Source organism: Podarcis vaucheri (genome assembly GCF_965113315.1).
Source record: "Podarcis vaucheri genome assembly, chromosome: 12".
NCBI classification, from domain to species: Eukaryota; Metazoa; Chordata; class Lepidosauria; order Squamata; family Lacertidae; genus Podarcis; species Podarcis vaucheri.
Window position 1 is genome coordinate 35,223,449 of NC_138750.1, and position 24,573 is coordinate 35,248,021.

The 24,573-nt window shown below is 43.6% G+C and overlaps 1 protein-coding gene across 2 annotated transcripts; it reads right to left on the bottom strand.

The window, feature by feature from the left end:
- Positions 1-100: 100 nt before the first annotated feature.
- Positions 101-22,218, bottom strand: TAC1 (tachykinin precursor 1). Of its 2 annotated transcripts, XM_082194054.1 has the most exons (6): positions 22,079-22,218; positions 21,585-21,856; positions 13,733-13,829; positions 11,808-11,831; positions 7,072-7,125; positions 101-790 (listed from the first exon to the last, which is right to left on the bottom strand). In XM_082194054.1, the coding sequence occupies exons 2-6, from the start codon at positions 21,705-21,707 to the stop codon at positions 741-743; spliced, it is 348 nt and encodes a 115-aa protein (XP_082050180.1). In that variant the 5' UTR covers positions 21,708-21,856; positions 22,079-22,218; the 3' UTR covers positions 101-740. The 2 variants fall into 2 exon arrangements, with proteins under 2 accessions (XP_082050180.1, XP_082050181.1); XM_082194055.1 differs by lacking the exon at positions 7,072-7,125 and having other exon boundaries at positions 22,079-22,210.
- Between the last annotated feature and the right edge of the window lie 2,355 nt (positions 22,219-24,573).

Sequence of the window (24,573 nt, forward strand, 5' to 3'; positions counted from 1 at the left end):
CTTGCTTGCACACCCACTCTGCTGTGTGTGTGTGTGTGTGTTTACATCCAGTACCTTTCGGTTTGAAATAATTACATCATTCCCTGCAAGTTGCAAAATCTCCAGAGTAGATTTTTCTTTTATTTAAAGTGTTAACTGCTGTAAAATGCCAGATAATGAAACAAAGACTTCTAGAGTCACATTTAAAGCTCTTTTTAAAATATATGTGTGTGCATGAAACAAACAAACAAACAAAAAACATGCTGCAATGATACAAATATATTTTAGCTACAGAAATTACAGTACATCCCCCCCTTTTGGCTATGAACACAAATTGAGGCACTAAACACCAGAGCAAGTTGGCGTTGGTAGTGAAGCTGATACAATTGCTATAAATTAACAAAGGTTTATTATTATTATTATTATTTCTTTACCACTTTTTTAAAACATTTGGTGAACATCTCTTTCACAGAACATATCAAAGAATGTGCTTTGTTGTGAAACACCACGGATTTCTTTATTCCGTACGGAGTTGCCATAGTAGAATCCATCTTTCGCATACCACTTTACTGTATGTATCAATGCCACAATAGGAAGGGGTGGGGGGAAATAATTGTGTTTTGTTTTTTTAATTAAATTTACAACGTTAAAAAAAGAAAGACAAAGTCTTAAATAAATAATTCCTTGCAATTGCTCTTCTATATTACACTAACTTGGCCATTTAAACAAACAAATCTCAACATAGAACAGACAGGGAAGTCTCATTTACGTCTCCTTTCGTACATCTGCACTGCATTCCATTCAGAAGATCCTGGGAGGGAAACAAAACGACAACAAAACATGGTATGTTAATTTGAATGCCGTTCAGCTATCGGACATTGTATGAATAATGGTAAATCTGTCTAGAAGCATAAGCTTATTCCACTATAGCCTGCATTTGGACTTCCAGGCTCAGTTCGGGTACCACATGTTAAGGAAGCCATTGACATTGAAGGAGGATGGAGAAGGGCTGTGGGTCCATAGCAGAACATCTGATTTGCATGCAGAAGGTCCCCGGTTCAGTCCCTAGCATCTTCTAGGTAGGACTGGCAAAACCACTGTTGCTCAATGTGAACATTACTGATGGATCCATAGTCTGACTCTGTATGAGGCTGTTCCTATGTCAAACTGGAGTATATCCAGAGGAGAGTGACCAGGATAGACTTATGAGAAATGGTTGAAAGAGCAGCATATGTTTACCATGGAGAAGAGAACAAAGGAACATAAGAAGAACTTGTTTGACAAGAGGAAGGATGGGCTCTCCTTTGATGGAGATATTGAAGCAGAGGCTAGGCGGTCATTGGTCAGGAATGCTGTAGTTGCAAGATTCTGCCTTGTCCATTCCGAGTATGGAGTTAAGTCTATAGGACCTTCTACCTCTGTAGTTCTTTGAGTGTATGGAACTTTGGGAAGGCCAACTCCTGTCGAAATCAGGGTTGTCTTGGTAGCTTAGCCCCCAGAGAGGATAATGTTGGGTGGGAACCATCCTTTTAGACAGTGCCCAAAGGTACCAAAATGTAAAACCAGAGAAAATGGTGGCCTCCTAAGGTTTCACATTACCTTTCTGCCTCTCCTTTCGTCCCTTCCCTCCACAGTAGCACTGACAGCATTTGCTACAATAACTTTTGGACTGGCACAGATCTTTAAGGATGAGGGCTGCTCCTGCTAAGCTGCTAAATAAGACGCCCAGTAGGTAGCCTCATCTCATGTACCTGTTGCTGGGCTAAGCCACTTCAGATTACAGGTGTGGGAGGATCAAATGAACATTTCCACAAGTTAAATGTTCCTGCGCATTCCCTAGCTTGTCAGGACAGAAAGCAGGAGTCTCTCACATGTTTATTTTCTGTGCAGATTCTTGTTAACTTTTAATATGGTAGAGCATCCAAATTTATGACATCCTCCCTGTCCCCAAATCTCACAGCTGATTGAGACCAGGAAAAAGCTGTGCATAAGGCTGTTGCGATCAGGTGTTTTGCAGCCAAGAGCGTCCATCCTTCCAGTATAGTTTTGGTTTCAATGTGTGAAATATACTGTGCTTTGCATTCCCCACCTGTCTGATCTCTCCTCTGTAGGTCTCAATTTGCACTTGTGCATCCCAACTGCCTTTGCCAGTGCATTAATTTCCCTATAAATCAGTCATGGTTACTGTACCAACTGTGGCTCCCAGATGCTGTCGGCCTCCAACTCCCATGATCCCTGACTATTGGCCATGCTGACTAAGGCTGATGGGAGTTGGAATCCAACAGCATCTCGAGGGTCCTACAGGGTCCTCAGCCCTGGTACAGTATTCTGCTCCTAGTGGTTTTAGAACACAAGCTGGCAAAGAAGAGGGGCTCAGAATGGTGAGGAAAGAAAGTGGAAGTCCTTCAAAGAACTGTTGGTGCAGGATGCTGGGGAGGAAAGATAAGAGAGACAAGGGAAAGCAGCAGAAAGAAAGCAGTTAACTAGGGATGGACAAATCTCTCAATTTCAATTTATCATGCCCCCCCCCCATTCTTAACTTCAATTCTCCAGATTTCCATATCTGTTTGTGATTTTCTAAATAGTCCTCATAAAAATGTGAATTTCTCCTAATATATGCCCCTTTGTGAATTAGGTCGGTTTATCTTTACATGCAAATAGAATCAAATTTATTCCCCATCCTTAGACACATTATAACTAACAGCGCTGACTCATTTATTCAAGAAATGCCCCATGGCACAGTAGCCAGCATTGGTTTAGGGCTGGGATGAAGTGAGGTGTTTAATTGTCAATCTGTGGCTACAGTTGCTCATTTACTGGTTAACTTAGATGTCAAATGAGATGCCATTTCTGATAGCAAAAAATTCTGAAGCATTGCAATACCCTACGATCAAGGCCAGCCCAAGGTATTTTGGCACCTGAGGTGAACCACAAAATGGCACCTCTGCTGCCAGGTGAGATGAGAGGGAGGAGTGAAAACCAGCATTGGAATGAAAGGGGAACTTGGAGAGAAGCACTGGGATGAGAGGAGGAGGTGCTGGTGATGGAGAAGGAGAGGGCAGCAGAGGTGGCAGCAGGTGGATCTGCCGCCCCACCCAGGTCTGCTGCCCGAGGCGGCTGCCTCACCCTGCTTCATAGGCGAGGTGGCCCTGCCTACGGTGTTGGAAGAGCAGCTAAGAACCCTTCACGCCGGCTTTTCATATCATTAGCTGCTGTGAAAATTCACATCATCCAATAAGGAGAATGAGGAAAAAACAACAACAGCATGCAACAGGCTAAATGTGGAAGGTAACTGCTCTGCTCTCTTTGCCCCTTCTATTTGCATTTCACTATTATGGGGTGGATTTTTAGAATGTCAGTCAAACCGAGGAAGCAGAGAAAGGCCCACACTGGCACACTTTTCCTTAAACATGAATTTTCCTGTCTTCAACATTTGCTGCAAGATAAGAACCAGGGCTCCATCTGGGCCTGTACAGTCAAGATTTAGTTTAATCGCCCATTTGCTCTTACAGTTGGAGATAAAGTGGTTTTTCGAGTGGGGCTTTTCTAATCCACACTTGCAACGGATTAGAAATACAGAACTGGAAGCAGTTGTAGTAAAAGATGCCTCTAGTTTAAACTTGCTCTTCATTATGTTAAGAGGTTGGAATTAGAGGGGGTGTAGCAAACGAAGTGCTTTGTATACTTTATATGACCGCTCTGATCTGCGGAACTGGCACTGCTACATGTGCTTCATAATACTCATTCTGCGTTTGTAAGAAATTGATCTTCCAGTGTGGCAGGTTGAGTCTTCATTTGCCTGTGACATCAGCTGACGATCTCCATGGGTCAGCTGGCAATATTCAGGGCAGGCCTGAAGCCTGGAGTGTGCCTCTGTCTGACTCACAAAGCCTAGGAGGTCTGGCTGGCTGAAAGACTTGGGAGAACTGGTGGCATATGAGGCAGTGTGACAGAGGCTTGGCTACATTCCCCTGGTGCCTCAGAGGGGCTAGACTGAGGAGACGAGAGAGGCTGAAAAATTATCTTGGCTACCTGTGAAAAGGGAAGGGCACCACATATTAGTAGCAAAAGTCACTTCCAGAACTTTGACCACCCCAAAGACTTGTGAACAACCCCTTCCTGTACAAGAAATGTTCCTAACTTGGTATCAGCCTGGCTGCTTGATGGATTCTACCAGTCATCTACTCTAAAAAGAAGTCCCAAAATCCTAAATGCATAAGGAAGCAGCAGAATGTCACCAGGTTCACTGAACAATAGGCCAAGACCTCAGTCCAGATTAATGCCTGCTCAGAGGTTCATGGGATCATAGTGCATACCGTCGAAGGTTGACAGGTTCAATCCTGTGCATCTTCATTTATAAAGGATCACATAGAAGGCAATAGGAATGACCTCTGTCTGAGAACCTGGATACTTACAGTCAGGGAAGACATTGTTGCATGAAATGGACCCACACAGTAACTCAGTTTAAAGTACAGTGGTACCTCGGGTTAAGTACTTAATTCGTTCCGGAGGTCCGTACTTAACCTGAAACTGTTCTTAACCTGAAGCACCACTTTAGCTAATGGGGCCTCCTGCTGCTGCCGTGCCACCGGAGCACAATTTCTGTTCTCATCCTGAAGCAAAGTTCTTAACCTGAAGCACTATTTCTGGCTTAGTGGAGTCTGTAACCTGAAGCGTATGTAACCCGAGGTACCACTGTAGCTCTACACAAGCATTCAGAGTTTCTGTCTGCCCTTCCCCTTAGTTAGAACACCATACCCTCCATTTTTTCTCCGATGAAAACAGGACAACCCATTCCATAATAGTAATTTTACTATATATACCCTGTCTATCTGATTTAGTTGCCCTAACTAACTACTCTGGGAGGCTTCCAGCATATATAAAAAACATCATAAAACATTAAACATTTGAAAAACTTCCCTATACAAGGCTGCCTTCAGGTGGCTCAGGGGTCAGATAACTCCCCTCCAACATTTCTTCAATGAAAATAGGGATGCTAAGGAAAAGTGGGACATTCCGGGATCAAATTAGAAACCGGGACGGCCTTTCTAAATCTGGGACTGTCCCTGGAAAATAGGGACACTTGGACAGTCTGGAACAGGCCTAGTCCCCATAGACTTGGTTCAATTCTCCTAGAGGCAGAGCCTTTCAATGAGAGTTTATTTAACAAAGGAAGAGACACCTAAAGAAAATGATATTATGCGATTGCTAATGTTTGCACAGTGCTGTCATTCCCCATGACAGCAGACTCAGGTGGCTGAGTGTCGACAGGACTGGATGCTGGAGAAGCGAAAGCAAGGTATCAACATACGGTACTTGTGTGAACCCCAAGGAAGGCAGATGTACAAAACCTTTTTTAAAAAAGAACAAAACAAAATGAGGCTACTCTTTCCTCACAAAAAAACATAATAGGGATTGAGCATGCTCAGTAGCTTATACAAACCATATATTCCCAGTTGGGAAACTGGGAGGCAATGACTTGCTTGACTCCCTTACAGCTCAAAATATCTCAAAAGCTATCCGTCTGCCTGGAGCCCTGGTGCCATCTCTAATGTCTATACAATATCTTTCAGAAAGGAGACTTCTTAATTTCAGGTTACTGTTACATAATTTCCAGTAGGTGACTAATCCCAGAGCTCTGGTGTTGCACAGTGAATTTGGAGCTAGGTCACAATCTTGCTCGGACACTTTGAAGCAGCCCCACTGAATTTAAAAGGACCACTCTGAAGTGAATAAATTACAGGGTATGTCAGTACTACTTTAGCGTCAACATCTGATTGAACTAAAGTGTGGAAAATGTCTCTTTAAAAAGAAACCACTTCCCATTTTTTGGTTTGTTTTTCTGCAGCACACCAAAATGCAATCAGAGGGGGTGGTTTTGTACATAAAACTCTGGTGTATATCTCTAGCAATTAAAGACACTGTCCTTCTTTCATTTCTGCAATCAGATCTATATATTTCATTGTATTTGGCCACTCAGGCTCTGTGGGTGACACCAGAGTAGAAGAGAAGAACAATGAATACTGAGATGATTGAAATCGGAACTTAATCTTCCAGGCTAGAATATTTCAGTTTCCAAGTGTGGCGATGAATATCTATTGTTCATGCTCACTTTAGGCAACTAGCTGTAAATTATTCTATACATTACAGCAATTCTGAAGTAATAAGATATTTTTTAAAAACATGGTTATTCGCACTTCTTGTATTTTCAGATCACAATAGGAACAGAATCTCAACTCAAGCTTGAATCTGTCAATTGGTATTTGCAAGTGCCTTAGTATCTAATGGCTACTCTACCCAGAGATAAACCCTACACCCAATTGCTCATGATTCATAGCAATTTGTAAAACTAAACAGAGTACCGACATAATATTGCAGTGATGAACGCTACTGGGTTGGAAATAAAGCAACCCACAATTGGAATTTCAGAAAAATAGTTTGCAACGCAAGCTTAAATAATTGCTAAACATGTTAGGCAGTTTGGTTTCCTACTCCACTTAAGAAAATAGCAGAGGGTGTTCCTTTGAAACCTTTCAATAGTCTATAGAACACATTTAAACTAACCAAGGTCTCTTTTTTTCTGTTATTCAGTAATTACATGTCTTGTGGACCCACTTGCAGACATCACATTTTCAGTGGGTAAATGAAGCCTTGATAAACTAGCAGCAACAGAATGACAGCTTAATGTGAAGACAGGTTTGACTGGAGAGATATGGCATGGTGCCTTTCCTCTCCACGAAGCAGTTTTGCCACCCAAAAATATGTAACTGGTTGTTACTTCAGCCAAGTGCCGTTTGACTGAGGGAGGCACTGAAACTCAATGGCAGAGCTCAGGCTTGGCATGCACAAAGTCTCAGGTTCCAGGTTCAATTTCCTGCAGCCTCTCTAGGCAGGGCTGGGAAAGGCTCGTGTCAAAAGCCTTGGAGACCTGTTGACCATCAGAGAGTGCAGCAGTATGCAAGATGAGCCAATGGCGGGAGGCAAATTCCTATGCGAAGATGGATATGTTATGAACATACTTATTATTATTACTATTTAAAATAGTAGGTAAGAGAGCTAGTGCCTGCAGGCTTCGCTGTAGTTTATACATACCAGAATCTAAAGATCTTTTGCCCATGAGTCCAACAAATGAATCTGTTTTATGTCCTGAAAAATATATTTGGGGGTGTTTAAGTACATTTGAAATACATCTCTCTCTCTCTTGTGGCAATGAGTGTTCATGGTGAATACACAGTAGAAACAAACTGCAAATGATTAAATGTGGCACCTCACTAGGTCTTAGTGTAAGAAAAGACAGAAGTACCCCTCATCTATTACTTCTGTGTCCTGCTCAAATAATTGCCAATGTTTATTCATTCAACATGGGTTTGGATTAGCAGTTAAATAGTGGTCACTGAGCTACCAGCCTCGGTTGCAATCCACAGTTGTTCTTGAGCTGTCTTTAATGGTGGAACATGTGCTGGGAAGCATCATGCCTTAATTCTTTCTTTTAAAATACCTTGAGGTTTCTTGGGGCTTAGCTTCAGTTACAGTTCCTTGGTTTTTGTAGCCAAGAGTCCCAGTCCAATGAGCTCAAATAGGGGGGTGATGACACATTTTAGAGTGCATTTACTAAGTTCTGTAAGAAAATGTTGCCTTGCAAAAATACTTTTTTTAGGACGAGGCTAACATCCTTGGGTGCGTGTGGGGAAAGTGAATTTTAGAGAGTCACACTAACTGGTCGGAGCACTGAGTTTGACTTTGCACCAGGGCTTACTGCAAAGCTTACTGCAAGGCCTTGGGCAAATTGTGACCCTCAGTGTAGCTGTTCTTATTGAATTGTTGCAAGGATAAATAATAGAATCTGTCAAGTTGGAAGGGACCACAAGGGCCATCTAGTCCAACCTCCTGCAATGCAGTAATCTTTTTGCCCAACGTTGGGCTCCAACCCATGACCCTAAGACCCGAGGCTTAGTCTTATGCTCTACTGAATAAACTATCTTGAACTGCAAGACACTTTTGCAAGAATATTGAGAGTCGTTGTTAAGTAACTTCTGGAGGGCGGCAGGTACATTACACCAGCTGTGCACCGAGAAGTGCTATAGAAAGGACCAGTTACTAGAAATGTGCAATCAAGGTGCATCACAGACAACTTTCCTAGCCCAGAGTAGAAGATGCTGGCAGAATCTTTCACTCCCCCTCCACACATTCTTCCTGATGTTACCTGTATCCTCTCCTGTGCCTTCTACTTGCCAGCTATTGCTCTATCTGTTTCTTTCAATTTATCTGTTTTTCCTTTGTGTTTCTTTCATGCCTCTTCCCCCTTCTTTCTTTCTAAGCTTTAGAAGGATGATGCTGGATTAGATCAAAGCTCTGGCATCTACTCACCAAAAGTCTCTATTTCTTTTTCCTCCCAAAGGGAACATACATTGTAAAGGCTCACCTGGGCTCCACTGCTTACAGAAAGGAGAGAGCTGCAATAGGCTAACTTGACCAAAGACTTCCCCATTCTTTAATACCCCAAAACCAAGTGGCAGCTATAAATTCCCCCTTTGGAGAGAGTTTTGTCTAGTTAAAACTATTGATCAAGACAAAACAAATGGCAAAGCTTTCAGAAGCCAGACATCTGTGTATATAAAAGATTTGTCTCCCAAGCTGAGACAGCGTTGCTCAGCACACTATAATTTTGAAAGCAGCCACTATGTACAGCTGTATGCGTTTTGGCTGGAAGAGTTTTAATTGTCATTCAAATGGGTAATCCTAGTGATTTAATATAGCCACCAGCCCGGATGGCTAGGAGTCTTATTAATTTGTGGCAAAATACAACTCCCCCCCCCAAAAAAAACCCCTCTCAGCATTGGTCTTATTGAAATCAAAGCATTTGGATTTGTATGGCTTTGGACAGTTTGGGGGAAAATATCTCTCTCTGCTGATATGCTTTTTCTCTAACAAAATGCAACCTGCAGTTTTTGTTGCCTAGGCTTATAGATAAAGTATCGCATGGAACAACCTAAATCAAATGACGTGTTCAAGCTAGTGCTGGAATTAGATTTAGGCTGTAATACTATAAACCCTTACTCAGGAGAAAGTCCCGTTGACCACAGTGGGGCTCACTTCTGAGCAGACATGTGCAAGGTTGTACTGTTTGACCCAAAATCACTATCGGTGCAGTTTGCATTAATGTGTTAACAATTGTAACAATCATTTATGGTTGCAAGCTGTTCAAAGAACAAGACATTCCCACTCCAGAAGTAATAATGTGCTATTTTGTGTACGTGTCTGCAAACTCTAAAAAAACTCCGAGACCTTGGGCTATGAAGTTTGCATCACAATGCAATCCCATGCAAGCCAACTCAGGAGCAGGGGCGTAGGAAGCGGGGCGGGTCTCCCCAGGTTCCATCATGGAGGCGGGTGACAAATTAGCAAGGAACAATTACTGCCCTACTAGGGTGGTTCATATTTTTTTTTGAAACTGCCTGCTCCAAAGGTCTTATCTTACTACACTAGGGATTATATAGCTATATATGAAATTTCATGCATATCCGTTAATATCTTGACCCTCCTCCACGAAAATAGCTGTTTACTTGGCCGTTTTCCTATGTCGTGAAGGCTGAAATTTCAATTCAGTGGAGCACTTACTGTTCCCAACCCTAGCCCTACGGAAAGCCATTTAATTAGACTTTAATTTGATTTTGACATGTTTTTAGGAGGTAATTTAATTATTGTTTGATTTTATACCAATGCTATGTATCTGATGTTAGCCGCCCTGAGTCCGACTTCAGCCGGGGATGGCGGGATATAAATAAAAGTTTATTATTATTATTACTTATTATTATTCCTTTGTAAGAAAATATGAAATAACGTAAAACCATTTTTGCAGGCCCCCCAAAAATAATAATAATGGGGGGGGGTTTGACAATAAATTTTCCACACCGGGTACCACCTGACCTTCCTACGCCTCCGCTCAGGAGTTAGTCTCACTGAGTTCAATTGGACTTTTACTAGGTAAGTCTGTTTAGGACTGCACCTTAAACCAAATTGATTTAAGAAGAAAAAAGCAACCGTAGGAGGCTAGGTCAGGAGACCTGGTTTTACTCTCACGTCTGGGTAGATTTGCACATTTAATGTTTTGCTACTGTTCCCAGAGTTAAAGCCACAATTTTCTGAGTGTTGGTGAAATAATGTCAGTAATGCTGCATGTCAGGTGCTCATGTACATAAGTGAGCAGGGCTCCTGAACCTTAAATAGTTGTGCGTAGAAGCCTGGACTTCAGCAGGTGCACCTTGTCATGCAAACCACATCGGAGAAAATTCCCTCTTCTATATACCTATTAAAAGTGCTAGAGCCCTGTCCCTTTTCTTTGCACCTGGTCACCCTAGCTCAGGCACCGAGAGCCAGCGTGGTGTAGTGGTTAAGAGCGGTAGTCTCGTAATCTGGGGAACTGGGTTCGCGTCTCCGCTCCTCCACATGCAGCTGCTGGGTGACCTTGGGCCAGTCACACTTCTCTGAAGTCTCTCAGCCCCACTCACCCCACAGAGTGTTTGTTGTGGGGGAGGAAGGGAATGGAGAATGTTAGCCGCTTTGAGACTCCTTAAAGGGAGTGAAAGGTGGGATATCAAATCCAAACTCTTCTTCATACGCAAACTCCAGATGTTTTGGGACTACAACTCCCATCATCCCTGACCACTGGTCCTGTTAGCTAGGGATGATGGGAATTGTAGTCCCAAAACATCTGGGGGGCCGAGTTTGCCTATGCCTGCCCTAGCTGCACAGCTAAGCTGGGTGTGTGTGTGTAGCCCTCCAGATGTTGATGGACTCCAAGTCCCATCAGCCCCGGCAAGCATGGCCAGTGGCCAAGGATGCTGGGAACTGTAGTCCAACAGCCTCTGGAGGGCCTATGCATGACCTTTGTGCATAACTATAAGCTAGGGTTGCCAGATTTCAAAAGGTGAAAATCTGAACACTTGGGGGGGGGCAAAGATGCTGAGGTTTTGTTTTGTTTTGCTTTTGTTTTGCAAAATCTCTGAGTGAAGTTTTTACCTATTATTATTTTTTACAAAAATCACCAAAAAACCAACACAAAAACCAACAATATGGGCTGCCTTCCCTCCAGGTTTTCCTGGATATTTTAGCCACTTTTTGAGACTTCCTCACGGAAGCCATTTTTGACAGATGAATCACAGCTATGTCAGGGAAATTCTGGACGTATGGAAGCCCTATTAAAACCAGCCCTGACTATAAGCGATACTGTTATTACTTTCACAAAGTGGCCATGATCCAATGACACACTGGGGCACATTTGTGCCCCTATCAACAGTAGATAGTCATGGCTAAGTCCCATTGAAAAGTTAGTATGAATTCATGTTGCCTTCAGGGGAACCAAAGCTGGACTCTCACCCCTCTTACTTGGGAGTAAACTCTACTTCATTTGGACTTACTTCTGAGTAAGCAAGCTGTTGCCACAATGGAAATTCAGAGCAACCCTATGCGTGTTTACTTAGAAGTAAGTGCCACTGTGTTCAGAAGTGCTGACTCCCACTTAAGATTCAGATTGGAGCCACACAGTGATCACCTGATTCCTTCCAGTTGGCAAAAATTATCCGTGAATTATATTGTTTGCAATTACACAAAGTCCCCTGTACAGACAATCACAGAACAGCTTTTGTTCACATGAAGCCCCAGAATGTACATCAGCATTTCCCTGTTTCTGGTTTGGAAGCAATAAGAAACAGGTGTAAACTTGCAGTCCTGGATATCAGTTGCACTGAAATCAGCCGGAAACGGCACACTGGGGAATTATTGTAGGGGAGGGAATCAGCATTATTTCCAGCAAAACCACATTAACTTACTTTTATGGGAGAGAGGGCTGTATCCTGGAAAACAATAAAAAAGAAACAATTAGCTGAAGTAGTAGAGATGGCATTTCATTGTGTCATTTTCATGAAAAGAACAAAAGCGTTTAGCACCAGCTCAGTAGCGTTACATTGCAGTTAATGCACTGATTATTTTCCGAATAATTCATGGCCACGAAACACTTTTCAATACAGGCACAATACGCCAGGATTGCTTCCTGCATGAGCTTCCTTTAAAAAAAGAACACGCCTTTATACATTCCCCAACGTCTCCACTAAATCCCTCTGCGAGGGATGTTCCGGATGCAAAATATAGCAATAAAATGAAATGGATTTTGTTAACGACTGGTTTTATATGCAGTGTAATTTAGCAGATTCACTGGTATTGTTGCAACTACTGTGTGTGCATTGATGGGTGGGGAGATATATTTTTACCTGAAGGCCAACTTTCCTTCTGGGTAACTCCCCAGAGGTACTGTATGTAAGTGGTGGAGAGGGACAGAGACATGAGTGGGTGGAAGAAGAAATGTATATTGGTTAGCGATAGCTCAACAACGGAAGAACCAGACTGAAATACCCCTGAACATATGAGAAAGTAATATTTGGGATACAGCAGTGTCTGAGCGTCTCACCAGACAATTAAAGTCATAATGAACAGAGACACCTTCCAAGAAACATGGGCCCCTTTCTTTAACCATGTTAATGATCAAAATTAAGACCTTGTTATAACAACAGCTCAATATTCTCAGTGGAGAGGTCACGTTAAGTTATATGTTTGAACATTGAATGTGTAAGTTTCTGTCTAGAGTCAATGGATAGAACACACACCATTAGATGTACTGCTGGAAAAGCATTTAACGGTTCTTGTATTTGTTTAAAAACCAATAATAATTCATTTCTTTAAAAATGAAGAAGAAAATGCATATTTAACCTTTATACAGTTAGAGACTTTGTATGTACCCCTCTCTGTCCATTCAGGCAAGCAAAGGGCATTCTCAGAGCTCAAAGACATATTTTAGTCATGCAAAAACTCTCAAGGAGGATGGGAAGCAGGGCTGGTGAGGGGTGTGGCCTAGTGAGGGGGTGTGGCATGGGGAGGGGTGTGGCTGGGGAGGGGTGTGGCCTGGGAAAGGGGTGTGCCCTGAGAGAGTTGGAGGGCTGCATTCAGTATCTGAGTTTGAGGCTCCTCACCATGGCCTGCCCTAATATTATGCACAGTGAGGCTGCAACCCTAACCCTCAACTTGTGTAACAACGGTTAGGTTTTGGTGGTTAGGTTTAGAGACAGTTAGGTTTCATTGGACATCCCTGTCTGCTTCACCAGCTTCTGTCAGTAGAGAAGGTGAGGTGGTCCTGCTACTGCAGAGACCCCAATGCTATTTGGAGTTTCCTCCCTCCTCCAAGATTGACCACATATTTCCAAATGATGAAGAATCACTGGGTGAAATTCTTCAGCCCAGCACTAGAAAATACTTTGATTGCATGCAGCAGGGGGGTTTATTTCCATGGGACTTTTCAGGACGGGAATGTAAACGTTTTGGTGTTTTGCTAAACGCATTCTGTCCAGCCACTAAGTGTTAGTTGTGGTGGCTTTAAATTTTTTTTAAAAAATAAATTTTTATTAATTTCCCCCCCACTGTAATAACACAAACCACAAAGCAAAATGATACACAAAAACAAAAAAGGGAAAAGAAAAAAGAAGAAGGGGGGAAGGGGAAACAATAAACAAATAGACAATAATAACAAACTTAATTCTTCACAAATCTAACCTTTTAAACATCTTGGTTGGCTTTTAATTTTAAACTGATTCCAAAGAAAGGGAAGTTTAAACAATTTCGATAAAAGAGCCGACAGTTTTAGCTGAAACCATCATATAAATCAAGTGAGCTGCATGAAAGAGTGAGATCGGAAAAGGGTTCTCACCAGAATCTCGTTTGCCCATTAAGCCATAGAATTGCTGAGGTCTTGGTCGCCTGGCAATTCTCTGGAGGAAGTGCTCAAAGGGTAAAGGCAACTCCTCCTGAAACAGAGATATTGTATTATTAGCGGAGCACTCGGTGTGCGATACTGACAGCGCAATGTTGGGTGAACAAAAAAAGAAGCCCTTCAGTCTGGAGGTATTAAGTATCACTCAGCATATGGTGCCTTAGTTTCCTCACTTTTCTTGTCTGCCTTTTCCCAAAGTCTCCAGGGAGAAATGATCCTGTTGCAAAGGAAAATGTCTTTTCCTCTAAGGCCAGATTTTGAACAGAATCCAGACAGAACTCCAATCAAAATCCAATCTGGAATCAAGTTACCCTATGTTCTGTCACAAGGAGGCCGCTAGGGGGCAGTGGAAATACAAAGTCAGAAAATCCCAAAACTAGGGGCAAACTACACCTGCTGCTGAAGATCTGTGGTGAGCATTTTGAAATGGGGGTGAAGAACATAAGAACAAGGATGGACAGTTTAGATCAGAGGAATGTATATGTTTGGAAGGGTAAGATGCAATTTCCTCCGGTGCTCCAGTGTTTCAGTTAAATTTAGAATCTCATGAAAATATCCAACTATTAGCATCATTATCCTTCTCATCACACAGCGTTGCATTGTTTTAAATTTGCAGCACATTTTAAATTTGCTTTAGAGCATCAGGTGAGTCAAATGTGGTTTGGCCCAATGGGGATGCATTCATTAAGGGATGTGCTAATAGTTCTCTTAAGGAGCTTTTACATGAGAAGCTTATGCATGCTTTTGAACTTTTCTGACACTGTTTGTGGCAGGTGTATATGTGAGAGTTGACATGGAAGGGAAATTAAATGGGTGTGGTAAGCAATGGAGCTTTCATATTCCCATGTCATGTGGATTTAAACTCGATCCACTGTCGCACGGGACACATAAAGACCACCACTGTTTTATATTTAGGAAGTTTGGTTATGCTGGGCCAAAGGCTGGGCCCAACATACAATAGACGATACAGAAAACATGTTTCCTGGATGGAAGCTGTTGGCAGTCAAGTCTTGGGCACATTAAAGCACATTAAAAGTACATTCTTTCCTCTGAAGAATTCTGGTCCCTGTAGTTTAAGGGTTGCTAGGAACTCGAACTCTAGAAAGCTGCTGTCAACCATTGTAGACATTACTATGACGATGGTGATTACTATTCATTGCCAGCCCTTCACCTCAGGGTCCCAGAGCAGTTAAAACACAACAGTTTAAATTAACTTTAAAATACAGAAATAAAGTGGTCCCAAAAATATGCATCTCAAGTGTCAAAACCCAGACGTAAAGAGGTGCATCTTCAGGGTTTACCAAAATCTGTATAATAAAGGTGCCAGATGCAGCGCTGTGGGGTGGCAGCCCCACAATTTAGGGGCAGCCACAGAGAATGCCCTTTCTAGGGCCACCACCCCACCACCAAGAGGGCTCCCTCTGCTGATTTTAGCACCTGAGAGGGTCTGCAGGGAAGGAGGCCATTTTTCAGGCATTTGAGACCTGAGTCATCTCAGTTAATGTGGTCCCCTTGAACTGGGCCTGAAAACGAACTGGCAACCAGAGCAACTGTTTTTAAAATAGGGTTATATGAAATCTGAAGGGTATCCCTGCCAGTAATCCAGGTGCTGAATTTTGGACCCATTGAAGTTTCCAAGTCATCTTTCAAGAGCAGCCCCACGTGGAGCACAATACATTGATCCAGTTTGGAAGTTACCAGACCATGGAGTCCAGCGGTCTAGTCATTTCTATCCAAAGGGGGCTGTAGCTGGCAAACCAACCAGAGCTGGAAAAAGGCACTGAGGTCACCTGAGGCTTCAGTGACACTGTTGAATCCAGAAAAAAGGGAAAAAACAAACAAACTGCAAACTTGCCCCTTCCAGGGCAGGCCACCTCCCAGATGTAAGGACTCATAACTCATAACATGTAACATCTCTGTCTTTTCAAGATTCAGCTTGAGTTTATCTGACCCATCATTGCCTGCAAGCATTGGTCTACCCCTCGGCCGCCTCTCTTCATTCAGTTGGAGCAGAGAGATAATGCTGGGTGTCACCTGTATATTGATGGCAATGCACTCCAGATCTCCTGATGGCAGCTCCCAAAGGCTTCGTATAGATGTTAAACATACATAACAACTCCCATGGCACTGAATCAAAGTCTCCCATGGCTACTTTCTGGAAATGGCTCTGGAGATAGGAGTGGAAACACTGAAGCACACCCCCCCCCTTTGAGATGCTCTAGTCTAAACTAGGCAGCTTCCCATGTTCTTCTGTGTTGAGCTCACATGCAACAAAGCTCATCACTGCACACCAGATATACACAAAACCATCCCCTGCTGGGTCTCTTGTTTTTAAAAAGTAGGAGTGTGCTGGACGTAGCGTGTTTCCTATTGCTGCTCAGGGTTTTGGGAGAGGCACTCTAGACGTGCACAGAGGAGCTTTTTTCATAATTAATCCAGATGTTCCCCAAATCAATCAGTTCAAAGCAAGTGCTGGAACGAGGGTGTGACTCACATGCGGCACTCAACCCACAATTTAGATTTGCGTTACTTCTCATACGCGGTGGTTAGGCATGTATTAAACACTTACTTAAAAAAAGAAACAAATAAAATCAACACCACCACAGCATTCTGTGCCACCCACCATGATCCCAATGACGCTATTTTTTAATTTATTAAAAACTGTTTGCTTATTTTAGCACGACTCCCTCTATTCCCAAAGTTCAGAGGAGAGTGCCGCTGTTCATGTGGCCAAAATAGTACACAAGAGGGAGGCAACAGCAGGCTGTGGGGAACCCCAAGATTTTCAGATGACGGGAAACTTCAAAAGTAGTCCGGTGTGGATTGAGTATTAGCATCTTGGTATGCTGACTGATTTGGGAGAAAAACAAACAGAAAAACAAACAAATGTTGGAGAGGGAATGGAATGGAATAGCGAGGGGAATGGCATGGCTGGCTGACCAGAACTGTGAGCACAGGGCTCATCCACATGGTGTTTTGCTACCCGAGGCAAATGAGACAATAGCATTCCTTCCCTTTCCATGTACAAACGTATTGGTGACTGAAGCTTATTCAGCACTGACAATGGAACAGCACCTTCTAACAGCACCTGAGCAGGACAGGTGAGGGGCAACTGGGCAAGCTATGCAGGATGCGCAGCTCTGTTTTCCAACATCTTGCCACTGCTTCCCACTTTTCAGGCAGCCAGCTCACTCTGCCTGGTGATGGGGGCCAGCCCTGACACACAGCACACTGCAACACTTCATGGCAAGTAACATTTGTTAATTCTTTTACGGAGAGGGGCAAGAGAATCTGCACAGCAACAAAGACTTTCTTCCTCCAGCCAAACCCTTAGGCATCCACTAACTGCTGAGGTTATATTGAAAACCTGCCTGTCTGTTGGTGTAGACTGTGGTCCTTTGGGAGAAATGGTGGGATATAAACCAACCAACCAACCAACCAACCAGACTAGACAGAGAATTTCTTAAAATTCAAGATTCTCAGAAAGTTGAATGCTGCAACTAGTATCAAATTCCATGTGTAACTCAGTTTTGATCATCCACCAAATTTTAAAAGTGGATGTTGAGACAGAGAGAACCGAAGGAATAGGTAGAATGTCCCTTGCTTACTGAACTACTTCAGATTAACTTAGAACATCTTCTTTAAGCCTTCAGACATCACAAGGTGTTGTTAGTGGTTCAGAGCAAGACCTAACAACAATCTATTTCTGCTCAGTTGTGCTGCCCAACCATTTCTAATCAACCCAGGTGGCTTTTGGTCAGGATGAAGCTGGATCCATACATGCACATTGCTTGATTTCTCATCCCTCAGTCAACTGTCACTTGATGTCTATCAGCTGAGTCTATTGAGCCCCACACTTAAGGTTTTGTGGGGTATGATATGAAAGCTGTTGTGTCTGGTCTGTGGTGGTAGTTTCAGCAATCACTTGGTGTGTAAGCTCACTTTAAATATGATAACATTTGAATGTGTGTTGGCTAGTTTAGGGAAAAGATAATAGAGGATTAAGGATCCTGTGAAAATGGATAATGGATGCTATGTTTCTCTAGGAGCTCCATCTCTCCAAATCTTTGGGAGACGACCCTTTTCTCCCCCCCCTCCAGCAACTTTTTGTCTTTATCTTTAGCCCTCTTTATTTTTGATGACTATGTAATAATGATGTACTTTTGCTGCCCTGAAATTAGTAGGCATTTACTCAAGGTGTAGCAGAATCCCTAGCATTTCCTCATCAGCACTAAAAAAAACCCCCATCAATAAGAGGACAGATTCTAATGAAAATTAAAGACTAGCATGTATGACACTAAACTAAAGCATGATTCTGAGTCTTAACTTCTGTGTTGGTGCCATCTTCCCTGTCAAGCCCAAGCAACCTAACCAACTGGCAGAAGATGGTCTTATTCCATGGGTGAGGAAGCTGTGGCTCTCCAGATGTTGCTGGACTCCAACTCCAGCCAGCATGGCCAATGGTCAGAGATGATGGGAGTTGTAGTACAACAATGCCTGGAAAGTCACATAGAATCATAGAATTGTAGAGTTGGAAGGGACCACGAGAGTCATCTAGCCCAGCCTCTTGCAACGCAGGAATCTTTTGCCCAATGTGGGGCTTGAACCCACAACCCATGCTCTACCAACTGAGCTAGGTTTCTAACCCCCCCCCCCAGTGTAGGGAGGTAAAAGAGATTCAATTTCCCTGTTCTAAACCATTGGAGAACAAATAGCAAGCAATCCCTGGCGTTCAGTCCAGATCCCACCTCATTGTGTTTGCAGGGGTGGGGAACCCTGGAGTGATATGTGGTACAGATGCACCCAATTTCACATTCTAAAACTGTATTATTTGAGCAAACTGCAGAGGAAGTCTTGAAACTGACAAAATCTCACACGGTCTCACATTATTTGCTTAAGAAACATGCCTTTGGAGAGCAGCGCTGTGGAGCAAACTTAAGAGCCCATTGCAATTCACCTATTGCCTATATCCATCGTTACTGTGGGCAGAGACAAATAGAATCAGTTGCGCATGTTCTTTTGCACTGCCCCAGCTATCAGACAATTCGATCTAAGTTTATTAATCAGTTGGTTGTTAGTAGGGAATGGCATGCAGACAAATGTAAGGTAGCCTTCCTTATGTTTACTCAGAATGCAGATAAGATAGAGTTAGTTGCGAGGTTTCTGCAACACACAATGAGGATTCATGGATGTTATACAACATTAAGTATTAGATGCAGGTTTTTGATGAGTGATTTTATGGTATTGAACCCTACTGGAATCCTGTATATACATGCCAATAAAGATTTGAAAATTCCATTGCTATGGAAGTTTTCCCAGAACCCCAGTATGACAAGGTTAAACAACATAGTTCAGAGAAACTGACAGCTGCAGCTCAGCCTACAATATTGTATTTATTAAGAAATATATAGCTTGCCCTTGATATTTTCCTCTTTTATCCTGTGCCCACTGGTAATCCCTATTTCTCATCCCATTATAATTTGCATTACAGTTCAGGAGCACTTTGCTGTTGTTTGTGTTCATGTGTTAGCATGTTAGTGTATAGCTACCCATCAGTATGCAGATAGAGAAGAATTCTTGTCATTGTCTCCCATCACCCTTAAAGATCGCCAAAGACTGATGTTGTATCCAGTACTGGAAAAAAGAAGGGGAAAGAGAAAACCACCACTGCCACCACTCCAATCTGAAACAGAGCAGGACATGGATGGAATTGACCTGAAAGGATGGAAAGGACCTTGGAGACTTTAAATAATTTGGATGCATGTCTGCCTAGAAGCCTCCTGCTTCAAATCTTCTGGTGCAAAGTTGGAAGCAAGACCAGGAACTGTTGCAGGAGGACACACGTTTCATAGGCTCCGTAGCATCTTTCCGTTTTATGGGCACCGTGTTACCAGCATAGTCTAGATCAGGAATAGTCAATGTGGTGCCCTACAGATCCTGTTGGGACTCCAACTCCCATCAGCCCCAGCCAGAAAACCAATGATTGGGGATGGTGGGATTTGGAGTCCAGCAACCTCAGTCTACCCTGGTGTAGATACTGTGTTTTCCCACATCCTGCTGTTGCAGGCAACCCTGAATGTGGGGAGTGCACTCTAACCTTGGCATGCAGGTGGCCTGCAGGTAAGCAAACTGAATAGCACCTGGGAGACCCACAGATTCTTATCCCTATATTCAGGCACTACCCAGCAGAGCTGTTGTTATTATTCTCAATAATAATTTTTTATTTGCCTTCCAAGCAATCGCCCCAAGGTGATGCACAATAAAAGCAGCAAAAAACAGCGAAACACAAACACACAACCAACCAATACATTTAGTACAAAAGTAACGCAATACAAAATAGACACTAAGGGCAAAGACCCACCTATCTGGCTGGGAAAGGCTGTTGGAGCAAATGTGTTTTTCTAGAAGGTAAAGGTAGTGGGCACCTGTGGAACTTGGCAGAAATGATATTCCACAGGACAGGAGCACTTTAGAGCTGACTTTTCTCTACAGTGGTACCTCGGGTTAAGAACTTAATTTGTTCTGGAGGTCTGTTCTTAACCTGAAACTGTTCTTAACCCGAGGCTCCACTTTAGCTAACGGGGCCTCCCGCTGCTGCCGTGCCACGATTTTTGTTCTCATCCTGAGGTAAAGTTCTTAACCCAAGGTACTATTTCTGGGTTAGCGGAGTCTGTAACCTGAAGTGCCTATAACCTGAAGCATCTGTAACTTGAGGTACCACTGTATTTCTGTCCCTCTATCCTATACCTGGAACCTGTGTGACACTTTTGCCCCATGAGCTAATGTCTTGGGAGGGTGGGGAAGGAAGTTCAAATCTCAAAGATGTAGCCTCTCAACTTTGTTATCTATTATCTCTGGTGGGGTCTGGCAGGGGAAGAAATGGGAATTTTTAGGGATCAAACTCCAAACGACCCCTGCGCCCCGCTTCCCAGTGCAATCCGCTCAGAAGTTAATTTCCACTAGAATGGTATAGGAGTTCTTATAAGACATACTGCATCTTCGGTGTACTAAACGAATAAAAATATCCCATTTCCTCAGCTCTGGCTGCACAACCAGCCGAATCTAAAACACGCTTAACTCCGAAGTAAACTCCCACCCTTTTTGGCTCGGATTTACTCTCAGATTAAGCGTGCATCGGATTGCAGTTTTGCGGCGCTGTCCGACGAATAAACCACCCACCCTGCGTTCATCGGGGCTTGGCCGTTTGCAAGGAAAGGACGGCAGCCTTAATATGAAAGAAGAAATAAAAAGCAAGTGCACTGGGTGGCGTCCAACTAAGCCCTACTCAGAGTAGATCCGTTGGAATTAATGTACATACGGGAGCCATGCCCGTTACTTTTAAGGGATCTGCTCTGAGTATAGCTAGCGATGAAAAAAATATATCTTTCTCTCTCGGTCTCCTTTGCTTCTAATCTTTAACGGGGCATCCACAGAACCGTCCGCAGTTTCTCCGACGACGCTGTGAATTCCTTTGCTGGGGAGAAACATGTTGGCAAGTTGCATGGACAGACGAGGGTTTTGGAAAAAAGAAAAAAAAAACAACCCTCTGGATTTGCCTTCCTCTCACTTTCTAATAAACACACACACACACACACACCGGAGAAAATCGCTGTGCACCCGTGAAGTCCAGGACTTTCCCCAGACGTGATCTCTGGTTTTAGAACCAGTTCAAACTCAACAGCAAAAACCAGCACGATCCCAGTAACGCCCCACCGCCCGTGCGCCACCGTGAAAAAAAAAGCCACCATCGGACTTAGCCGTCGGGGCTTGAAAAGCATCTTTCGCTCACCTTGTTTTGGTCGCCATCGGACCAGTCCGACCAGTAATTCAGCTCCTCGTTGTCTCCCAGCTCTTCCGCAAAGGCTTGAGCCGAGACTAGGAACAGCACGGTCAAAACCGCCAAGAATTTCATCGTCGCCGCCGCCCGCTTTCCTCCACGTCGAGAAGCAGCCCGAGGAACCCTTGGTGGGGACGGCAGGAGGTGGAGAGGATGGCGTCGAGGAAAAGCCCGGACCGTCGTCCCCTCCTCTCGCCCTACGGCTGCTAAAAAGTTCTGAGAAGCTGTAGCAAAGAGACAGAGACACAGAGAGAGAAAAGTGAGGGGTGGGCGTGTGTTGAATACAGGCTTTCCCCTCCTTGCCAGCGCATCTCAGCCTAGACGAGATGAAAAGAAGGCAAAGGCGGCTGGTCCTCCCGCTTGATGCTGTGGAGAGATGCAGGAACCTGGATGCAAGTGATGCCTAAGGCAAGGAGCCAACGCTGAAGCAGGGAGAGGGCACTTACTGAGAGAGGACGCTGCTGCTTTCCTGGGTGTGGGGCTCAATGAATGCACACCAAGCCAACCCTCTCCACTTTATATTCCTGGCTGTGGGGAGGGCCAGAGAGCTTCCTCTGCCTCAGCCTAATTGCTCCCTGGTATTTATCATGTGAGTCACATGAGAAGACCCCACCCGCACAGGCCGCCCCAAGGCGTGATGGAGATGGATCAGCATCCAGTCACCTCAGGGCTCGCTCGCTTCCTTCCTTCTTTTGAGGGGAGGGGGTGGCCCCCTACTTGAGAGTCCACATGCAGAGAGCCGTCTTCCGTGTGGTTTTTCCAGATGATGCAATCTGGGGTTTGTATCTATGTAGAAAGGAGCCCTCTCCTTCCAGGCCTCCCCAAGATGCCTCTTGTGCCATTGTCCCAGGAGGAATCCGATGAATCATCAAAGCAGATCTTAGTGACTCATCCGGGGTGACTTTGTGAAGACGTTTTTGGATGCCAGGCCCTGCTTGGTTTGAAGATGAGGGGCCTCAAGGCCTCGCTTCAAGTAGTGGAAGGATGACTTCTTCTTTACAAAGCCCTAAATAAACCGCTAGATCAGGAGATGATAGATATAGATAGATAGATAGATAGATAGATAGATAGATAGATAGATGATAGATAGATAGATAGATAGATAGATAGATAGATAGATAGAGACATCAAATTTGCAAATGATTGCACAAGCTGTGTGACTTGGCTGCACGGAATGCTTATGCCATTGATAATGCAGATGCAGAGAAATCAATCTTGGGTTGCTGGTCTGCAAACTTTTTCCTTGCTTTCTCCATCATGTACTATTTCCAGGCTCAGTTGCTAAATGCCACAGAGATGGACAAGGACATTCATTTGCTAGGCAGTAGGATTGCTAACGCCCCTGTTTCAACATCCCCCCCCATCTCTGCTTCAGAACTTTAACTGCAATGAGAAGGAAGTCTGCTCTGTCTCCTGCCCAGTTGTACATCAAGGTGCAACCCAATTGCATTGTGGTACTTAGATTTCATATATTTTGGCACTTTGAAGGATATGAACGGCTCTCGCTCATGTTATATGGGTTATGAGGAATGTAGAAAACTTTGACCTACTTGGTTAGAAGCCAGGGGAGTGGAGCTGCAGAATGAATCCATCTAGTGTCATTTCAAGATCTCATGTTAGGATCTTGGTGCTAGGGCAGGATCCAAGGTTAGGTTCCTCTACTGTAATCAGTAACGGCTACCTCAGGAACAAAGAGACAAACTTCTCTGAAGGAGAAAGGCTTTCCTCTGTTTCTGCTGACCCATAAAGGTGAATTCAGTGGGCAATATCTTTTAAATTCTGCTTGTGCAACAGTGCAATCCAAGACCTAAGATTGCAGCTCTGTGTTTGAGGGGGGCTCACTCAAAACAGCCATTGCAATTCCCAGGTACTGCTAATGAAATGCTGTGGGCGCTATTGTTTCTGTTTGTGACTATGTTATGTACTCCCCCCTTTTTATATTGTAACCCTCCCCCGAGGGGATCCTCAGATGAAGGAATTTAATACAGTGGTACCTCAGGTTAAGAACTTAATTCGTTCTGGAGGTCCGTTCTTAACCTGAAACTGTTCTTAACCTGAAGCAGCACTTTAGCTAATGGGGCCTCCCACTGCCGCTGCACCGCCGGAGCATGATTTCTGTTCTCATCCTGAAGCAAAGTTCTTAACCTGAGGTACTATTTCTGGGTTAGCGGAGTCTGTAAGCTGAAGTGTCTGTAACCTGAAGTGTCTGTAACCCGAGGTACCACTGTAAATGAAATGAAATAAATGAAAATGAAGTACAGCTGCTTAGATTAACTCCCATCAGCCCCAGTCAGACCAATAGTCAGGGATAATGAGAATCCAACAATATCTGGAAGATCACAGGTGAGCCACCCCTGCTATACACATGTCTCTAAAAGCAACCTTATTTTCAAGGGGAACCATATACTTCCAGACTGATAAGCACTCAGCCACTGGAGTTGGCTATTAGAGGGCATGATCAAGCCATCTCAGTTTGATGAACTTTATTGGCCAGTTTACAAAACTCATCATAAGATTTTAGCTCTGTGTACTTTGTTGTTGTGGTTGTTTTAAAAAAATAACCCATGTATTTTATTCTTTTGTGTTTTTACCCTGCTGATTGATGATGGACAGAAAATAACCCTCATTTGATTCAATTTATGAGTCAGATATGATATCAGGTACTCATCCAAAAGGTTTTCTGGCAGGTGGTAGCAGCCTGATGGAAACTGAACTGGTCTACTTGCCTTTACCTGTAGATTCCCCCATTCCTTTTTATTCTCTTTGCAGCTAGAAAGAAAGTTGTCTTGACAGTAATTTCCACTTAATGGCTCAGGGTGTGATTAGTGGCAAGAGAGGATTATTTGAACAAAACAGTCCAATTTGGAGAAAACTTTACTCTCATGTGGGAAGAAAAAAATATTCTGGACAGAAAGTTCCTGCTCACTCTGTATTCAGGAGC

Coding starts and splice junctions, on each gene's coding strand:
- TAC1 (XM_082194054.1), bottom strand. CDS start 21,707: ATGAAATTCTTGGCGGTTTTGACCGTGCTGTTCCTAGTCTCGGCTCAA. Junction 11,832..13,732: donor AATGGGCAAACGAGATTCTG/GTGAGAACCCTT, acceptor ATTGTTTTCCAG/GATACAGCCCTCTCTCCCAT. Junction 791..7,071: donor CAAAAGATCTTTAGATTCTG/GTATGTATAAAC, acceptor TTTCCCTCCCAG/GATCTTCTGAATGGAATGCA.